The following is a 17,402-nucleotide window of genomic DNA, read 5'->3' on the forward strand; positions in this document are numbered from 1 at the left end:
ACCGATATCTGAATTAGATGCGCGAGCGCCGTTGTTTACTCTACGTCGTCAATACTAATACTATCAACGGAGCCGCCGGCAGCCGAAACAGGTCGCTTTTGCGCTACAATAAGGCTGGTTTCAAGTTTCAATGGCTTATCGTAGGGTGGGGTTATTATTATAGCAGACTGTTGCGCTGGAGTGTGTTAACTATAATTTATACTATTAGTCATCATTTTTACAGACGTCACTCAGATTAAAATGACGCCCACAGACCTAATAATTAAAGGGTTGAAACGTAAACAGCACGGGTCATTTTACATATTCAAGTCAAGGTATGCAAGACTTGTTTCGAACCTATTTGCTGTTCATTATTAAGGTGAACTCTTTAAACACGTAAGAAGAAAATATTGGACTAAAGTATTTTACTTGATGATGAAACACTTAAAATTTCGGGAGTGCGGGCCCGTGACATAACGCCGTGCTAAAGAGTTCCGCACGGCGTGACGTGACGCACAACTTTTACTGGCTATACTATTATCTTCATATTTTTTTGTTTAATTGATAACAGCTAACTACAATATTTTGACAGTTCCGTGCATATATATATTAGAAGTCTGTATATTTGTCCATAAATATATAAACCTGTTCACAGAATTTCAAGAAATGTACTCGCGTAAGGTTAGACCGCAATATAAATATAGATTATATAAACCAGCCGTAAAACTGGCATTGACATCCAAAAATACCTATGTTATGTGCATTAAGATATATAATAAGCTGCCGGATGTCTTTAAAGATAAGAAAATAAAGGCATTTAAAAGTGTAGTAGTGCAATGGTTAAGTGAAAAGTGTTTCTATAGTGTTCGTGAGTTCTTTGATAAGTAATTTATGTTTATTGGCTTCTGTGATTAAAATTAATAACATTAAAACTAATGCACTCAATTATAAATTTGTACGCCAGTCTGTTGGCATAATGTGGCGATCTTATGACTGTATAACTCTAAGACCTTGATTGAAACCCACTATTAACAAATAAAATATTTCATTTCATTTCATTTCATTACAGAAAAATTACGTATCCAATATTTTCTAATGAGCTAACTGACAGATTAACTACCTGTTCTAATAATCTATCTATCTTCTATTGCCTTTAAACGAGCATTTCTTGTATATACATATATATATTTATTTTTTCGAGGATTTCGGAAACGGCTCCAACGATGTCGATGGAATTTTGTATGTGGGGGTATCCGGGGATGACAAATCGATCTAGCTTGGTCTTATTATCACCGGGAAAACGCTTATTACCGAGTTTTAGCCCGAGCAAAGCTCGGTCACCCAGGTACTGAAAAATAAAAGATAGTAAATGAACATTAATTTTCCGATCGAAATGGAAAGCAGTGTGTAACTTGTTCCAAAACCAACTTTTTTTACTTAACTATCAACCCTCGCCTGCGATATAAACGTCTCGGGTAAAATGGCACGTTTTGTGCACTTGTTGAACAATTTCGTACAAAAGAAATCTCTGCCGCGCGATCTATATCAGCAGTAGGTAAGTCCAATTGTAATCTAGGGCAAAATCTGACTAACCGCCAATATCCGCAGCTATTTAGGGATACAATACAATACAATAAAATACAAAACGATGACTCTTTATTGTACAGCAGAAATAGTATGCGATACAGAAAACAGGTACAGAGATAAAATTACAAGGCTTTGTTTAATACGCGGCCTTATTGCTTAATAGCGATCTCTTGCAGGCAACCTTATTTACAGAAAGAAGGAAGAACTAGTTTACAAGGATAAGATTATATGAACTTTTTAGAGATTTAATTGAAACAGTTTATCCACTGGTTGGCTGGTCCTGCGCATGACGCGGCGGCGCGGGCGCCGCGCGAGTCGCGTGAGTGCCGTCCAGTTGGGACCAGGCCTCAATACTTCTCAAAATATCTGATGACATTGCGGATAATTTACTAAATTGTAAATTCAAATCTATATTATGTTGTTTCAATACTTCAATATCGCGCTTCATTTTTGATGAATTGTTGACCAACGAACTTAATAATTGCTTGTATATAATCGAATCAAAATGATTGTCTTTTCTCCTAACCAAGTCTTCGTCGCCGGCTGGCTTGTTTGCTACCTCGTTGTGCGTTGCGTTACGCTGACTTCGATAAGGTTTCTCAGAATTATGTTTCGCAGCCTCTCGGTCTTGTAGTTTTTGCTTGCTGGGTGTTTCCACTATAGCTTTATAGAGCTTCGAGGATCGAATCTGAATAGTATACGGTACTTTCAACCCACCAAGTTCTGTGTGCGTGAGTGCTTTAACATGCCATATTGACTTATTTCCTCTAAAAGTATCCATTGAGCTATGATAGCTTTTGTCGAATCGATCGAATAACTTCATAAACAATTCCGCAAGAACTCCCTCACAGGCCAGAGGTTCAAAAGTGCTTAGGAGTTCCACTTGCTTCTCCAGTCGTCTGATTTTGCCTGTTTCATTCAGGTCGTTGATGTCACTGACGGCCACACCTATCATGAAGTTCATCAGGACTATTGCCACGAATATCACGAATGTCACGAACAGAAGGCGGACGATGGTTCTCGTATCTTGCAGATGTGGGTCGTGGGCTTCACTGAACAGGTTCTCGTACTCGAACTCCGAGGACATCATGACTAGAGTCTTGACGAATGCAGTGAACGGATCATCAAATGGGGGTGAAGAGTGGTACTGGATCATGAAGCAGAATGCGAAGGCGATCACCAAAAATACCGCTGTCAGGAGTATCTGAAAATAATCATAAATGGAAATGAATACGACTCGTTTTGCCACTTATTTCTCAAAGCATTACAGACTATGAATTAGCGTAGGGTATTATATTCGATTTAAGCATGGCCGCTGAACCGTACTGATGCCAGCGCCCTGGCATCAGTTTGAGCATAAGACGTGGTAAAACTTCACTTGTATTTTCAGTTAGATGGCAGATTATTAGAGCAACGAATCTGTAATACCACCTGGGCACGGTTATACATAATAATAAATAATTATGTATATTAGGTACTTCACCAATATCAATATCTGACACAAGAAAGCGTGCATAAATATCTGATACGACGTATTTAATGTACGTACTAACGTCAGAAAGTTTAAGACCAACTTTTAGTTTCATATTTATAAATGCTTCTACAAAAAAAATCTTACAATATACAACGCAAACTTCGACACGGTCTTCGGGGCTGTGTAGCTGTTAAAAAACCATTATTACGCAAACCAAACCAGGCAAAAAGATAGCAATGGGCTATTTCCCACAAAAATTCGACTTTTGGACACTGGTCGAAAGTAGGTAAGTACTATGGACGATGAATCAAAGTTCGAAGATTCAATATTTTGTGCTCGGTCCTAAGCTTTCTAACGGTGGTGTATACATAAACCTACGACAACGAGTATACAAAAACGTATGTATTGTAGTTTAGTTTTTTTTATTTTAGTACCCGTACCTTGAGTATGTTGATTGCGACTTTTCCGAACATGAGGACATAGTATCCCCAGCGGGAGAAGCGGGACACCAGGAACATGGCTTGCAGCCAGGCCAGCAGCAGCGCGACGCAGGCGACGTGGCGCGGCCAGGGCTCCGGCGCCAGCGCGGCCAGCGGCGGAGTACCCGCACAAAGTACCAGCACGATCAGCTTCACCCACGACTCCACGCTTTTAAAGTAGCGTCCCCTTTTCAGATAGACGAACGTGGATTCCTGGAACATAAATAAATATCACGGGACAATTCACACCAATTGACCTAGTCCCAAAGTAAGCTTAGCAAAGCTTGTGTTATGGGTACTAAGCAACGGATAAATATAATTATATAGATAGATACATACTTAAATACATATTAAACACCCAAGATCCAAGAACAAACATTCTTATTTTTTATAAGTACAAATATCTGCCCCGACACGGGAATCGAACCCGGGACCTCAAGCTTCGTAGTCAGGTTCTCTAACCACTAGGCCATCTGGTCGTCAAACATATTTTATAATGTTAGCACAGCTTTAAAATTAAGAGATAGAACATAAGTAGCTCTTTAGTTTTATCATCATCATCATATCAGTCGTAATACGTCCACTGTTGGACATAGGCCTTATACCTCCAGTTGCTTCGGTTAGAAGTGGCCTGCATCCACCGTGAACCCGCTGCTTTAACCAGATGCCTTATTGTCTTAAACATTTGGAATCACAATCGTTTTCACCACTTTTTTCTGCCACATGGTATAAGACCTGAGGCCTTATTGCCTAACGTTTCTGTCACTCGCGATCGCAATCAAATGACAGTTTTTGTATGAGAAATCTGTCATTTGATTGCGATCGCGAGCGTCAGAACCGTTAGGCAATACGGCCTCTGATATCGGATACAAAAACTGTCATTTGATTGTGATCGCGAGTGCTAGAAACTTTACGCAATACGCCCTCCGCTTGAAAGAGATGATGAATGCGATAGCGAACGGCAGCATAGTAAAATAGGAGAAGCATGTAAACTCCGACCCTTTACCGACCTTCGCCTTTTCGGCGAAATATGTTTCGCCAAATTTTAACTTAGCAACCAAACTTTCGCCGAAGTTTCATTTAATTTTGGCAAACCAATCGTTGGCATAACTTAACTTCGCATTTTTATTATTACTCAAAATTTTAAAATTGCAAAATTTTACTTTATCACCCTTTTATGTGGAAAATAATTATGTAGCAAATGATTGGCATAGGCAAATATCAAATTTTCAAATAACATTTGGCCAATTTTTATATTACAAAGTTTTACTTATTTGTGCGAGCGATCGAAGCAAGCGAGCAAAACGGTTCGGAGCAGAAGGGACTTGGATAGTTTAGGTTCAGAAGGCTAAGACGGGAGCGTCTTCCTTATAGCCGGAAAATGCCCTGTTTCTAGAGATTTATTATTAGAGGCGCGATTACCAAAATTACGAGAGGAGATAGATCTTCAGTCTAACTCACCTGAAATATTAACGGTAGCATCGAAACGTACGTCAGCACGATCAGCAGCCAGTACTCTTCGCCACGGAAGGCTTTGGAGCGATTCGCCTCTAAGTCACTCGTAGGAGAAAAGTTCGAAGAGTTATTCACGGTCATGATATTATTGCTTATTTGTCCGAGATAAAAAATGCAGAAAATCAAAAGGTTAAATAATGAGAGCAATATTCCATAAAAACGGAACATGGCTTGCAGCCAGGCAAGCAGCAGCGCGGCGCAGGCGGCGAGAAGTGGCCAGGGCTCCGGCGCCAGCGCGGCCAGCGGCGGAGTACCCGCACAAAGTACCAGCACGATCATCTTCACCCACGACTCCACGCTTTTAAAGTAGCGTCCCCTTTTCAGATAGACGAACGTGGATTCCTGGAACATAAATAAATATCACGGGACAATTCACACCAATTGACCTAGTCCCAAAGTAAGCTTATCAAAGCTTGTGTTATGGGTACTGAGAACGGATAAATATAATTATATAGATATAGATACATACTTAAATACATATTAAACACCCAAGACCCGAGAACAAACATTCTTTTTTTTCAGACAAATTTCTGCTCTGACACGGGAATCGAACCGGAACGTCAAGCTTAGTAGTCAAGTTCTCTAACCACTAGGCCATCTGGTCGTCGTAATGTTAATACAGCTGTAAAATTGGTCCTAAGCCACGACAAAGAGATTCTTATCATCATTATCATCATATCAGCCGTAATACGTCCACTGTTGGACATAGGCCTCCCCGATATACCTCCAGTAGCCTCGGTTAGAAGTGGCCTGCATCCAGCGTGAAACCGCTGCTTTAACCAGAGGGCTAATTGTCTAAAACATTTGGAATCACAATCGTTTTCACCACTTCTTTCTGTCACATGGTATAAGACCTGAGTGAGGCCGTATTGTCTAACGTTTCTGACACTCGCGATCAGAATCAAATGATCATTTGATTCTGATTGTGAGGGTCAGAAACGATCCGGCGTACAGTTGAAAGAGATGATAAATGCGATCGCAAACATCAGCTTTAGACAATACGGCCTCAGGGCATCTGACCATCTCACTGTTGGACGCTCTATATCGTGTCGTAGATTATGTAGGTATGTACAGTACAGCTGTAAAATTGGTCTTATTAGAGGCTAAAATACGAAAAGGAGATAGAAGATCTTCAGTCTCACTCACCTGAAATATTAACGTTAACATCGAAACGTACGTCAGCACAATCACCAGCCAGTACCCTTCTCCATGAAATCCATTAGAGCGAGTCGCCTCTACGTCACTCGTAGGACAACAGTTCGAAGAGTTTTTCACTTTTATGCTATTATTGCTTTTATCTTCGAGATAAAAGATGCAGAAAATCAAAAAGTTAAATAATAAGAGGAATATTCCATAAAAACGGATCAGAGCAAAAAAGAGCGGCTGAACACGTTTCCATTTCAAGTACAAGAGGCTCTCAATCAAAGGATGTATCAGCGCTTTGGTTTGGTCGCATTTCACAAATTCCTCTAATGCTTTAATTTGGCTCATGTCTTTGCCATTTGTGAGTACTTCGTAATCCAAACAAACCTTTTTCTGATCGTCAGTGTACGTATTATATATAAAACCATCCAAAAGACGTTCCAAAAAAAATTCTGAATCGTAAAAATTTGTGGATATCAGTTCTAGAACAGTCGTTTCGTCATCATTCTTAGTCTTAGTAGATAAATTGCCGCCATTGAGCAATAGCAGCGCTGCCAGTTCCTTGTTGTTGTTTTTCGCTGCCAAGTGCAATGGGGTGTATCCTTGCGCATTTACCTCAAATATCGCTTGTGCTCCTGAGTCTCGTATTAATATGATCTTAGCCATTTCATCACCTTCTTTATTTGCAGCTAAGTGTAGCGGAGTATCACCTTCGCGAGTTTTCACTCGTGTGTTTTTGAATTCGTCTAAAAGTATCTTCAGTGACTCCGGTTTTTGTTTATCAACGGCTAAGTGCTCTGGGGTTAAGCCTTCTTCATTGAAAGTGCATAAAACGTCAGTATTTTTCAGTAAAAACTTTAAAATCTCGGGGTGGTCTATAGCTGCGTGCAGCGCTGATTCTTTGGTGTCTGATACTTCGTACAGGGAAGCTCCGTACATCAAAAGAGTTTCCATCGCGCGTGTGTTGTGGAACAAGATGGCAGTGTATAATGCGGTGTGACCTATCAAGCAAACAATCATAATAATAATCACGGGACACTTGACACCAATTGACCTAGTCCCAAACTAACCAAAGTTTGTACTATGGATACTAGATACTAGGCAACGGATAAACATACTTATATAGATAAATACATACCGTAAAACTACACAACTATAGTATAGGGCCCCAACTTTAGTCCAGTGAACTTGTCAAACAACATCGTAGCTGCATCGACTAGTAGCGACGTCTAGTTTATTATTTATTACTATTATCATTCACTGACGTATGTAGGAACTAGTTTCTTGCGTATCCAATAGATGGCCAACGGATTCAAGTCAGTTGGTTGCTTGCTGGAAGAACCGGTATAAACGTGTCGTTTGAGCTCCGCAAACTTTTATTCCCAGATAGTGGTTGAAGCGACGATATAAACTCTGTGTTGGATTCAAATGGAAGGTAATGTTTCTTGGATGTAATTAATATATAGTTTATTGTAAAAATTGCAAGATTAAAAAAAAGTGTAGGTTTTTTTTGTAATCTCGCCCTTGGGTTCCAACTATAGTACTAACGGATTTTTGGACCATAATTAAGTCAACTTATTTTATTCCAGAAAATGACGTCACGAGATAAAATGATGAGAAGAAAAATAGGTGGGCGAGCGTATAAGTGCTACAGCGATCGCCAAATGGAACTTTGTCTCATGGATATCACAAAAAAAAACACTAACACATCGTGAAGCTGCTAATAGTTATTTGTGTCACAAGGGAGCAAAATGGTGTATTTACGGCGAGGGCGTAAATTTAATCCAGAATGTAGCAAAGGATTCTAAAGTAGAATCCTAAGCGTAACGAGGGATTCAAGTGTTAGCGCCCAAGATGAAAATAATTTTGCTCCCGAGTGGCTCATACAACTTTTCACATCGAGCATTAATAAACTTGAAAAAAAAAATCTAAATATTATTAAAGAACAACCAGCATAAGAAAATGGCGTGGCTTTACAATTATAAACTTCAAAAAATGGCATTTGCAATAAAACACTTAGAAAAGCCTTGAACAGAAAAGTTGCACTTTGCTCCCTCTCGCCAGGGAGGAAAAGTTACTTTTCTGAAGGAGAGGTGTGAAAAAAAAAACCTAGGAGCTCTGCATATTCTATCGAATGAATGAGATTGTTTTCGCGATCGAAACGCCATTGAAATTAGGCACAAAGCGTGCATTGTTCCATGTACCCGAAACTCGAATCTAAATGGGGCAAGCCAAAAAAGTAAAACTCATTTTCTAGTTACATATGTTATAAGTATGTAGTTGATTTTTATAAAAGATTTAATTGTAATTTAATTACTTACATTTGTTACTTCTTGTTTAAGATAAAATTAACAATTTAAAAGCATTTATTAAAGATTAAAAAGATCTCAAAAACTGTGATTTCTTAAATACATAATTTTGCTAATAAATAATACTTTGATCTCACTTTTTGTGTTTATTTTTATAGTACAAATTTAGAGGTATTAAAATAAATCACCCAACTATAGTCAAAGATGCCATAACATGCGATTTCAATAGGATTTATAATCTGGCCTATTGTTGTCAAAATACTATACAACAATAGTCCAAAATTAATTTAAAAAAAATATATATATTAAGTCAATACTTTAACTTGTGACTAAATTTATTATCTTAATACATTTTCCTTTATCTAAAGACATAACTAAGACTTAAATATGTCAATCCATTCGTTAGAGGCAAAAGCACAAAGTTGAAACCTTACGATTCGGTACCATAGTTGTGTAGTTTTACGGTACTTAAATACATATCAAACATCCAAGATCCAAGAGCAAACATTCGTATTATTCATACAAATATATGCCCCGGCCGGAAATCGAACACAAGGAGCTTCGTAGTCAGGTTCTCTAACCACTTGCATCTGGTCGTCAAATTTATTCGCTGTAAACATGGTGCTTAGTGATAACGAGTATTAATAAAGTAGCTGACTAAGCTTCAGCGTCACATGTTTAGCTATACTGGGTATGCAAATGTTTACTGAAGGATGAAGCCGGATGAGCGTAATTTTTTGAGTTGTGTGTCGAGTATTTTCGGTCGCGTAATTTTGATTTCATAAAAAAGTCCTATTTGTATACAACTCATTTCGAGTCGCCGTTTGCCACAAATTGGACTTTTGTATAAAACCTAATGCAGCAGAAATAAGTAACGCGCCCTTAAATACGTGACTCATAACAAAAAAAAAGCTACGCTCGTCTGGCTTTACCCTAATGTCTAATGTTCATTTACATATCGTAAACAAAGAAATTTTAAAGCACAACACTAATTAGAATTTTAAAAAATAACTCATTAATCTAGTCACCTCGTTTGGTTAGACAATCTATGACACCGCGGTCCTTGGCAACGGACAGGATTGGTTTCAGCATGGCCATGTCATATTCCATGGCGACTTCTATTGCTGTTCGAGGGAGCTGAAAGAACTATGACTTTAAAAGCTCATATCGAAGGATTTAGTCCATGGGCCAGCCAAGATTTCGGTATAATTTGGGGGTACCGAATTTCCTTTTTACAGCAGTTACATAGGTTTATTATGATGTTAAAAAACCATGATTGCCATCTCAAAGTAGTAGCTATAATAGAAATGGATGGCGGACAAGCAACCGTTGCTGTGTCTGTCTGTCTGTCTGTCTGTCTGTCTGTCTGTCTGTCCGTCTGTCTGTCCGTCTGTCTTTCACAGGGCTCTATCTCTGAAGCCGTAAAAGTTAGACACTTGAAATTTTCACAGATTATGTATTACTGTGGCCGCTATACCAACAAATACTAAAAATAAAATAAAGTTACAAATTAAAGCGGGTCGTCATACAGCGTTTTTTTAGTTGCTAGGCGTTATTAGCCGTTGATTAGGCGACCGAGTCGCCTAGCAACGGGTAGCTATGTCGTTTGAATATTTACCTTTAAGTTTGCGATTTTAATGATGTTTTATAAAAGCTTTGATAATATAATATAGTGACTGTCTGATTGTGTGGTTTATTCGTTTTTGTGCAAAATTAATAAAGCAATTTATGAACCGCAATCCTCAATGGATCCAACTTTGATAAAGCGCTCGCCAAATCCAACCGTTTTAATCACTATGTTTATTTATTTATTTTTTACACAAAAAAAAAACATTTAACACTATTTACAAGGTTTATAATACAGTTTGAAATTTATTTACACATGTCGAGCTTCTTATTATTTAATTACACAACATACAAAGTCCGCCGAATTTTCCGCGAATGGACTGCGCTGACAGACAGCTTTTTTTTTGAGCCGCGAGCGGCGTGCGCTGGCAATGGTTTCAGAAGCAAACAGCCAAACCAAAGAGGATGAGAATTCAACATGTTTTTTATTCGAAATACTTGCACAAGTGCTTACATTTCGGTGATATTTTTAGAAGCTTTTCTTTAGCTTGCCCTGTTTGTTTATTTATTTATTTATTGTTTGTTTGGGTCAAATCTTGGAAGCTAAATTTGACCCACATCCAGTGGTCCGATCGAATTGAAATTTGGCATACTTATGTAAATTTGGTGACAATACAATAATCTGGTAGTGACATCTTGGTGGTCCTGCCAGGATCGTCTCTGCAGGAGGGAACTCCTCAATTGTTAATAGTACCTACCGACTTAAAATTTGGTACAGATATGTAGTTTAGACGACAATGCAAGTACAGTCAACAAAAAAAACATTCGGCAAAAAAAGCTTGTATTAAAAATGTTTTTTTTCACAAAAACTTATTACAAGCATTATATTTATTTGCAGTGTAATGTAACTATATTTGCTCGGGTGGAATCTTTCAACTCAAATTTGAAGTGGATATCTTCAACCGCTTGAGCTGAAATTTTACACGCATGTATAAATCCGATGACAATGCAATATTATTATAACATGGAGTTGATCTGATGATAAAGCTAGCGGGTGATCATAGGAACTCTGTGATAAACGACACGACCGCATCGAGTTTGGACTCGTTTGTCTTCTTGACGAGTACTTTGGTAACCAGTGGCATAAAGTACAGTAAGCAAAAAAAATATATATTAGAAGAAATGAAAGAAAAACTTTTACTGAACTGTTTACGGAACCCTTCATGTACGAGTCCGACTCGCACTTGACCTATTTTTATACGTTGAGTGAACCGTACGGGAGTCTCGTGAAGCCATCGCGAGTGATTTATTTTTGCTATTATTTTCCAATAAATTTGTATTTGCGTAGACAAGTGTTTGTCATTTGCCAGAGGCACAAATTTGTGCCCAAAATCCTTCGATCCCGTTATCCTGGGAGATGACAGATTAACCGTGATGTATAGTAGCGAAAATTTAGACATTTTTTTTTTAATTGCTACAATATACAAGTATAGCCTGAAATGACAGACGCCACATTTACTTACAGAATTAACAAACGAAAGGTAATCGACATCCGGGTATCTCTTCTTCTTATGAGGATGACGTTCAAGCGAATGGCTTAGGTGATATATGTCTATTTTCCCGGGGCTGGTTGCGTCGACGCGGGCGCCGGCGGCCAGGGCTGCGCGCGCGCCGTCACGCCACCCGTGCAGTATGGTTGCGTGCAGCAGCGGCCAGCCGCTCGCGTCGCGGACATCGGCGGCGCCCGGGGCGCCTAACAGCACCTGCGACGTTCAGTCAGAGCTTGAAGCTATATCATTATACACTAGCTGCCCACCCGGCTGGCAAGCATCTTCTGTAGCAACATAAAGAAAGAAGAAAGAAAGAAATAAAGAAAATACATTTATTCAACGCCATAAAACAAACATAAAACAGATAAAGACATACATGACGCTAAATAGGTCCCCACTCAGCATAATGCCACGGCAAGCCGTGGCGCTGATTTTCAGTAAGGACCTAGATAACATAGATGTTAAGGACTTTTATTAGGTATGTTCATCTGGATGCCGTAAGGTATAACTGTACCAATTTTCAAAACTACACGATTTTTTCCCCTTATTACCCATATTCGGCTTTATTTGATCATATTAATGATTGGTTTTTGGAATATTTTTTATTTCAACTCCAAATTTGTTACGTTTACGGCTTCACGTATATTAATTCAGGGACTTTATACATACCCTTGCTATATTTAAGGCTGTGGTATATTTAAAGCAAAATACAAAATACAAGGAACCAAGAAATTATTGAATCAGTTGATGCAAATAACGAACTTGATCAAAATATAAAATAAAACAACATTTGAAGCTATATTGGAAAGATTCAAAACTACTGATCCAACACAAATACCATACATCCAAAAAACTTAGCTATATTATTAACTACACACCCTAAAAAAAAATGTTTTTTTTTTAATTTTTATTGTACCATTTGGTCGGCATAGTTTACATTATTTATTTCTAGCATTGATAGTTTCTGAGCAAAGCCGCGGACGGACGGACAGACAGACAGACATGGCGAAACTATAAGCGTCCCGTTTTTGCCATTTTAGCTACGGAACCCTAAAAATGACGTGTAAAAGAGCCCATTGTGGCCTACTTACTAAATAAATGATTGGATTGATTGAATGATTGAAATGATTTGAATTTGTACAGCCGGGTAGCAGGTCACCCAGGACTGGCAGTTAAAACTGGCCAGCTTGAAGAACTCCTTTGCCCTAGTACCTGACTGCTTCCAAGCTCCCTTACATCACTAAGCGAAGTGTATCTTTGAATCTCCACGGCTACAATTCTTCAAAATCTTGCGCTCGAAGTTCAGTCCACTTTAAAAAAACTCCCACAAACACTTGAGCCAAGAGATCGAATATTTTTCCCCACAGAGATATTTTAATGGAATCTTCGAAACAAATTGCGTCATATGTGATTACTTTGAACGGCTCCATGAGTCTGTAGACGACACAGAGATGCAGCGGCGTCCTCCCCTCCCAGTCCAGCGCGGCGGGGGAGGCGCCATCAGCCAGTAGTGTGCACAAAGCCGTTAGATCTTGCGCCCGCACTGCCATGTGGAGACGAGTGTCTACCAATCCTCGGAGCCTGGGGAAGCCCAAAGACTATAGTTAAACGCGTTCTTCCCCGCATTAAATTCCATTAGACCGAATAGACAACTGCCTAGGGGCCCTGCTTCTCGCGCATGCACTTAGGAAATTGTAAATGTTTCATAAAGTAAAAAAAATATTCTAATAAGTATATGCATGTTTTCGATGCATGCTGACAGTTAATTGCTGCTATTATGTTATTATTCTACTAAGGAATTTATGGATGAATGAAAATATCATTAAATTTAAATTATATTATATTACTATACGCATTTTTGTAAACAGGATATTATTGTGCCATAATAGTTTATAACAGTCTAATTTTATTTATAGTATAATGTAATCGTAGTTTTTAAGCTTTAATGCAAGTAGGTACGTAGGATATCTTACTTTTTAGTTGTTTAATAGAATTAGATAACATTATTATAAATGGGGCTATACCCTACCAGGGTGCATAATATTGTAAGACTTATTAGAATAAGGCCTTATGTATTTTATGTTTTTTGCCAAATAAATACTAAAAATACTAATTTTATTGAACTTGAAAAGAGCTGAGTATCTTCAAATGGCTGAAAAGGGGCCCCGAGAATTTGCATTGCCTAGGGTCCCGACATTGTCAATCCGGCCCTGTCTACATGGATGGCAACAAGCAAGATCACCCCTATTGGGACGCTGGGTTACATTGTCCGGGATACGCTTAACCTAAAAGCTGATTGGGATTATTCGTAGTAGTTCCTTTACTTCCTTTCTTGTTATACTAATAATTCTGCTTTTTTGTACTGCCGAAGGAACTACTGCAAATAGTCATGTCTGAACAGCATATTAGGTAAAAGCACAACAGGCCCCATAACTACGAAGTGCAAAATTCGAACTTCATATCTTGCCGTCCGCTGACGCTGATATTATTTTTTAATAGGAGAGTGAGAGGGGCGGTACAACACGAACTTCAATTTTTGAATTTTTTAGTAGCCCCCAGCACGTATAGCTTCTACCTTTCAATCTCAACCGTATCATCCTTATCCACGGTGTTGAGAAGGCCTCGAGTCCTCCAGTCTTCATGAGCGTCGCTGTCCCCTGCTGCAGCCGCGCTGTCGTCGCCTGCTGCTGCGTGGCCAAACCCTGGACCCTGACTGCTTGGCCCTGCAGCCGGAGCTTCTATTAACTCATTTATGGGAATCCTGGTAGAAAAAAGCGTTTCAGTTCAACATTAAAGACATTGTTTCGCCGAGTAGTCGGTAGGAAGAATAGCGATAAGCAGATTTACGTTTAGTTGATTGTTTGTTTCCTAATTGTTTCAGTTAACCGAACAACGTCTTCGTCAAAACACAATAATCAGAGTTAGGTATCACAAATTATTGTCAAGTGCAGTCATTTATATTTTTTATCTTTTACATTAACATGTTAATGATAACATGGCCATGATAACGTGGGTTATGCAGCCAAGTGATATTTTTAGTTTAGTAATAGTTTTAGTTTTGCGTGATTTTCCGTAATTTCACTTTTCTGTGGCCCGGCGGAAGACCAGTGCTACCAGCGTTATGCTGAGCCGGGCCGGGACCTTTTTATAACGGAAAACGGCAACACACTTATGTATTTGTTTTTTCTACCTGTGTCATGTGTCACTGCTGTTATAAATCAATTATTTTCTTCCGTTCTTTCACATGGCATTAATATTGTTAAGTAGATTTAATGTTCAGTCGATTTTTGTTTCGTAATCTGCGTAGATAAAATCAGCCAAACGACAGGTAGGATTCTACTGAGTTGACTATTATATACTAGGTGTTATCAAAATGTAGTTAGGTGCGACGACGAGCATCAGCGAGGAGGAGTGTTAAGTAGAATTGCGACCAACAACGCTTAAAACTTGTGAGGGTACAAGAAAAACATAAAGAATCCACGGTCGGCACGGCGTGTAAAAATGCCAATGAGGCCATAGCGTAATCCTGACATATTCGCGGTATTGAATGCCATTCCCCATGTGAAACGAAAAGATGCGAAAAGTTGATATGCGCACTGAATAATAAATAGTTCAAGCGTTACAAAAGCGAAAGGTTCTTCAAAGCAAACGTTCAAAATGTGTAGTGATTAATAGGCTAAAATGTGTAGTGATTAATAGGCTAAACTAATTTCTGTTAATAGTTGTTCGGTCACTCATAAAGTCTGTTAAAGGTTGAGTTACGAAACTTAAGTCTGCGAAACATTACATCGGCGTACCGTTTTACTTGGTGAAACGTTATCTGCCAGTCAACCTTTTCAACTTTTAGAGAGCGAATTTGAGGGCTATAAATAATTGCCGATCCCACTAATTATAAATACGAAATTTGTAAATCTGTTTATTTGTCTGTTTTTCAACTCATCACATCTAAACCGCTGAACAGATTTAGATTAATCTCGGTAGGAATATAGATAGTTTTAATCCCGAGAAAGGACATGGGCTAGTTTTTATATCCCGGAAAATTGCAGCCAATAAAAACATAACTTGTAAAAAAAACAAATCTCGCAACTCAGTTCTTCTAATTTTGAACATGAAACTACCATGAGACTCACTCATATTAAATATATTGACCCGGATAACTCACGTCGGGCTAAACTCGATTTAAGACGTGAGTTATCCGGGGATATTTATTTAATATCAGTTCTTCTACCGTAAAAAGTTGTGAGATCCATGTAATACCAAAGTCGGTTAATTTATTCAGTCCCTACTTAAGGGTCCTTCTGTCTTAAGTTATTTATTAAGTAATTACCTAACCTAACAACATCTTATAGTGACCATATCAATATAAAAAATCTTTTATGTTTTAAATAAATAGATTGACTTGGCCATCGCATGAAAACACAATATAGCAAATATAGGAGACCCACTTGCTCGTTTGCCATCCAATCAAAAAAAAAAAAAAAAAAAGTGGTCTCGGCGCCGAATATAATTTCGTCCGTTTCGGTGTCGAGACCCTTGGTACGTGGGGCCCAGGAGCACTAAGTCTCTTCAAAGAGATTTCGTAGAGGCTTATAGATGCCACCGGTGATCGAAGAGCTGGAAACTACCTCGCTCAAAGAGTTAGCCTAGCGATTCATCGAGAAATGATGCCAGCATCTTCGGCACAATGCCGCAGGGGCCTTTTTAGATATTGGACAAACTCCTACAGGCCAATGAAAGTCGGTACTGTGTTTGTACTTTATATAATTGAACTCTTCTCTCTATCTTTCTTTCTCTCTTTCTCATGCATACAAAAATTAACATCAAATAAATAAATTCTAAAGCGACCTAACGTTAGCATGTTTTAAACAAGTACAGCACCATCTACCGAGACATAAAAAAACTAAATTACTTCAAACTTAAATACAATTTGGACATACCGCCCACCAAGGACAGAATGTCCTTACTAACCGCCCACCATAGCAACATTGACTTTTCTGATCTTGGTGAAGATCATAACATAAACCTTATAATTATAATCATAACGTAAATAAAATCTGAACTTAACTTCAAATAACAAATTCACTGACGGCATAGAATAACATACTATTAATTACTACACTAACAATCTTACCTACACATTAACAGGTAGAACACAAAGCTTGGAAGTTGGACGTTTTAAAATTGAATTCTTACATTTCAAAGATACCACTCTAGTTAGTCCGTCTGAGCCAGGATGTTTGGTGAGAATTCTGCCAAAAAGCCATTTACTAGGAGGTATATCATCCTCTTTCACCAATACAATATCTCCGACTTCAGGTTCTGGTATTTTCAAGGCCCACTTGTAACGTTGCATGAGATGTGTCAAATATTCATTAGACCATCGTCTCCAAAAATGTTGTAACATCACTTGAGTGAGTTGCCACCGTTTCAAGGTGCCTATATTAGAACTCTCATAATTATTCTCTGGAACTGTTACAAGTGGCTCTCCTACTATAAAGTGAGCCGGAGTTAAAGGATGAGCTTCTCTTGGATCACTGTTCAATATTGACAAAGGCCGTGAATTGAGACATGCCTCTATTTGACAGAGTAACGTGCTCATTTCTTCAAATGTCAACGTGGACTCTCCAATAACTCTTTTAATGTGGTATTTGACTGATTTTACACCAGATTCCCATAATCCGCCGAAATTAGGTGCGTGTGGAGGTATAAAATGCCAATTGGTTCCATTAACTGACAGACTATCAGCTACCTCTTGAATCATTGTTGATTTTTCTGCATCGAACAACTCTTTAAGCTCCTT

The 17,402-nt window shown here is 38.6% G+C and overlaps 1 protein-coding gene across 2 annotated transcripts in view; it reads right to left on the minus strand.

Annotated features, from left to right (window-relative positions):
* Positions 1 to 1,618: 1,618 nt before the first annotated feature.
* LOC141442823 (uncharacterized) overlaps positions 1,619 to 17,402 on the minus strand; it is a 28,131-nt gene continuing 12,347 nt past the window's right edge. For both annotated transcript variants that reach the window (XM_074107940.1, XM_074107939.1), the window contains exons 3-10: positions 14,178 to 14,363; positions 13,018 to 13,183; positions 11,576 to 11,815; positions 9,515 to 9,623; positions 6,181 to 7,178; positions 4,981 to 5,376; positions 3,481 to 3,732; positions 1,619 to 2,770 (exon numbers count right to left, since the gene is read on the minus strand). In XM_074107940.1, the coding sequence (XP_073964041.1) occupies positions 1,826 to 2,770; positions 3,481 to 3,732; positions 4,981 to 5,376; positions 6,181 to 7,178; positions 9,515 to 9,623; positions 11,576 to 11,815; positions 13,018 to 13,183; positions 14,178 to 14,363 (3,292 nt within the window). In that variant the 3' untranslated portion in view covers positions 1,619 to 1,825. The remainder of the gene's footprint in view (positions 2,771 to 3,480; positions 3,733 to 4,980; positions 5,377 to 6,180; positions 7,179 to 9,514; positions 9,624 to 11,575; positions 11,816 to 13,017; positions 13,184 to 14,177; positions 14,364 to 17,402) is intronic.

This window comes from Choristoneura fumiferana, chromosome 26, assembly GCF_025370935.1.
Source record: "Choristoneura fumiferana chromosome 26, NRCan_CFum_1, whole genome shotgun sequence".
Lineage (NCBI taxonomy): Eukaryota > Metazoa > Arthropoda > Insecta > Lepidoptera > Tortricidae > Choristoneura > Choristoneura fumiferana.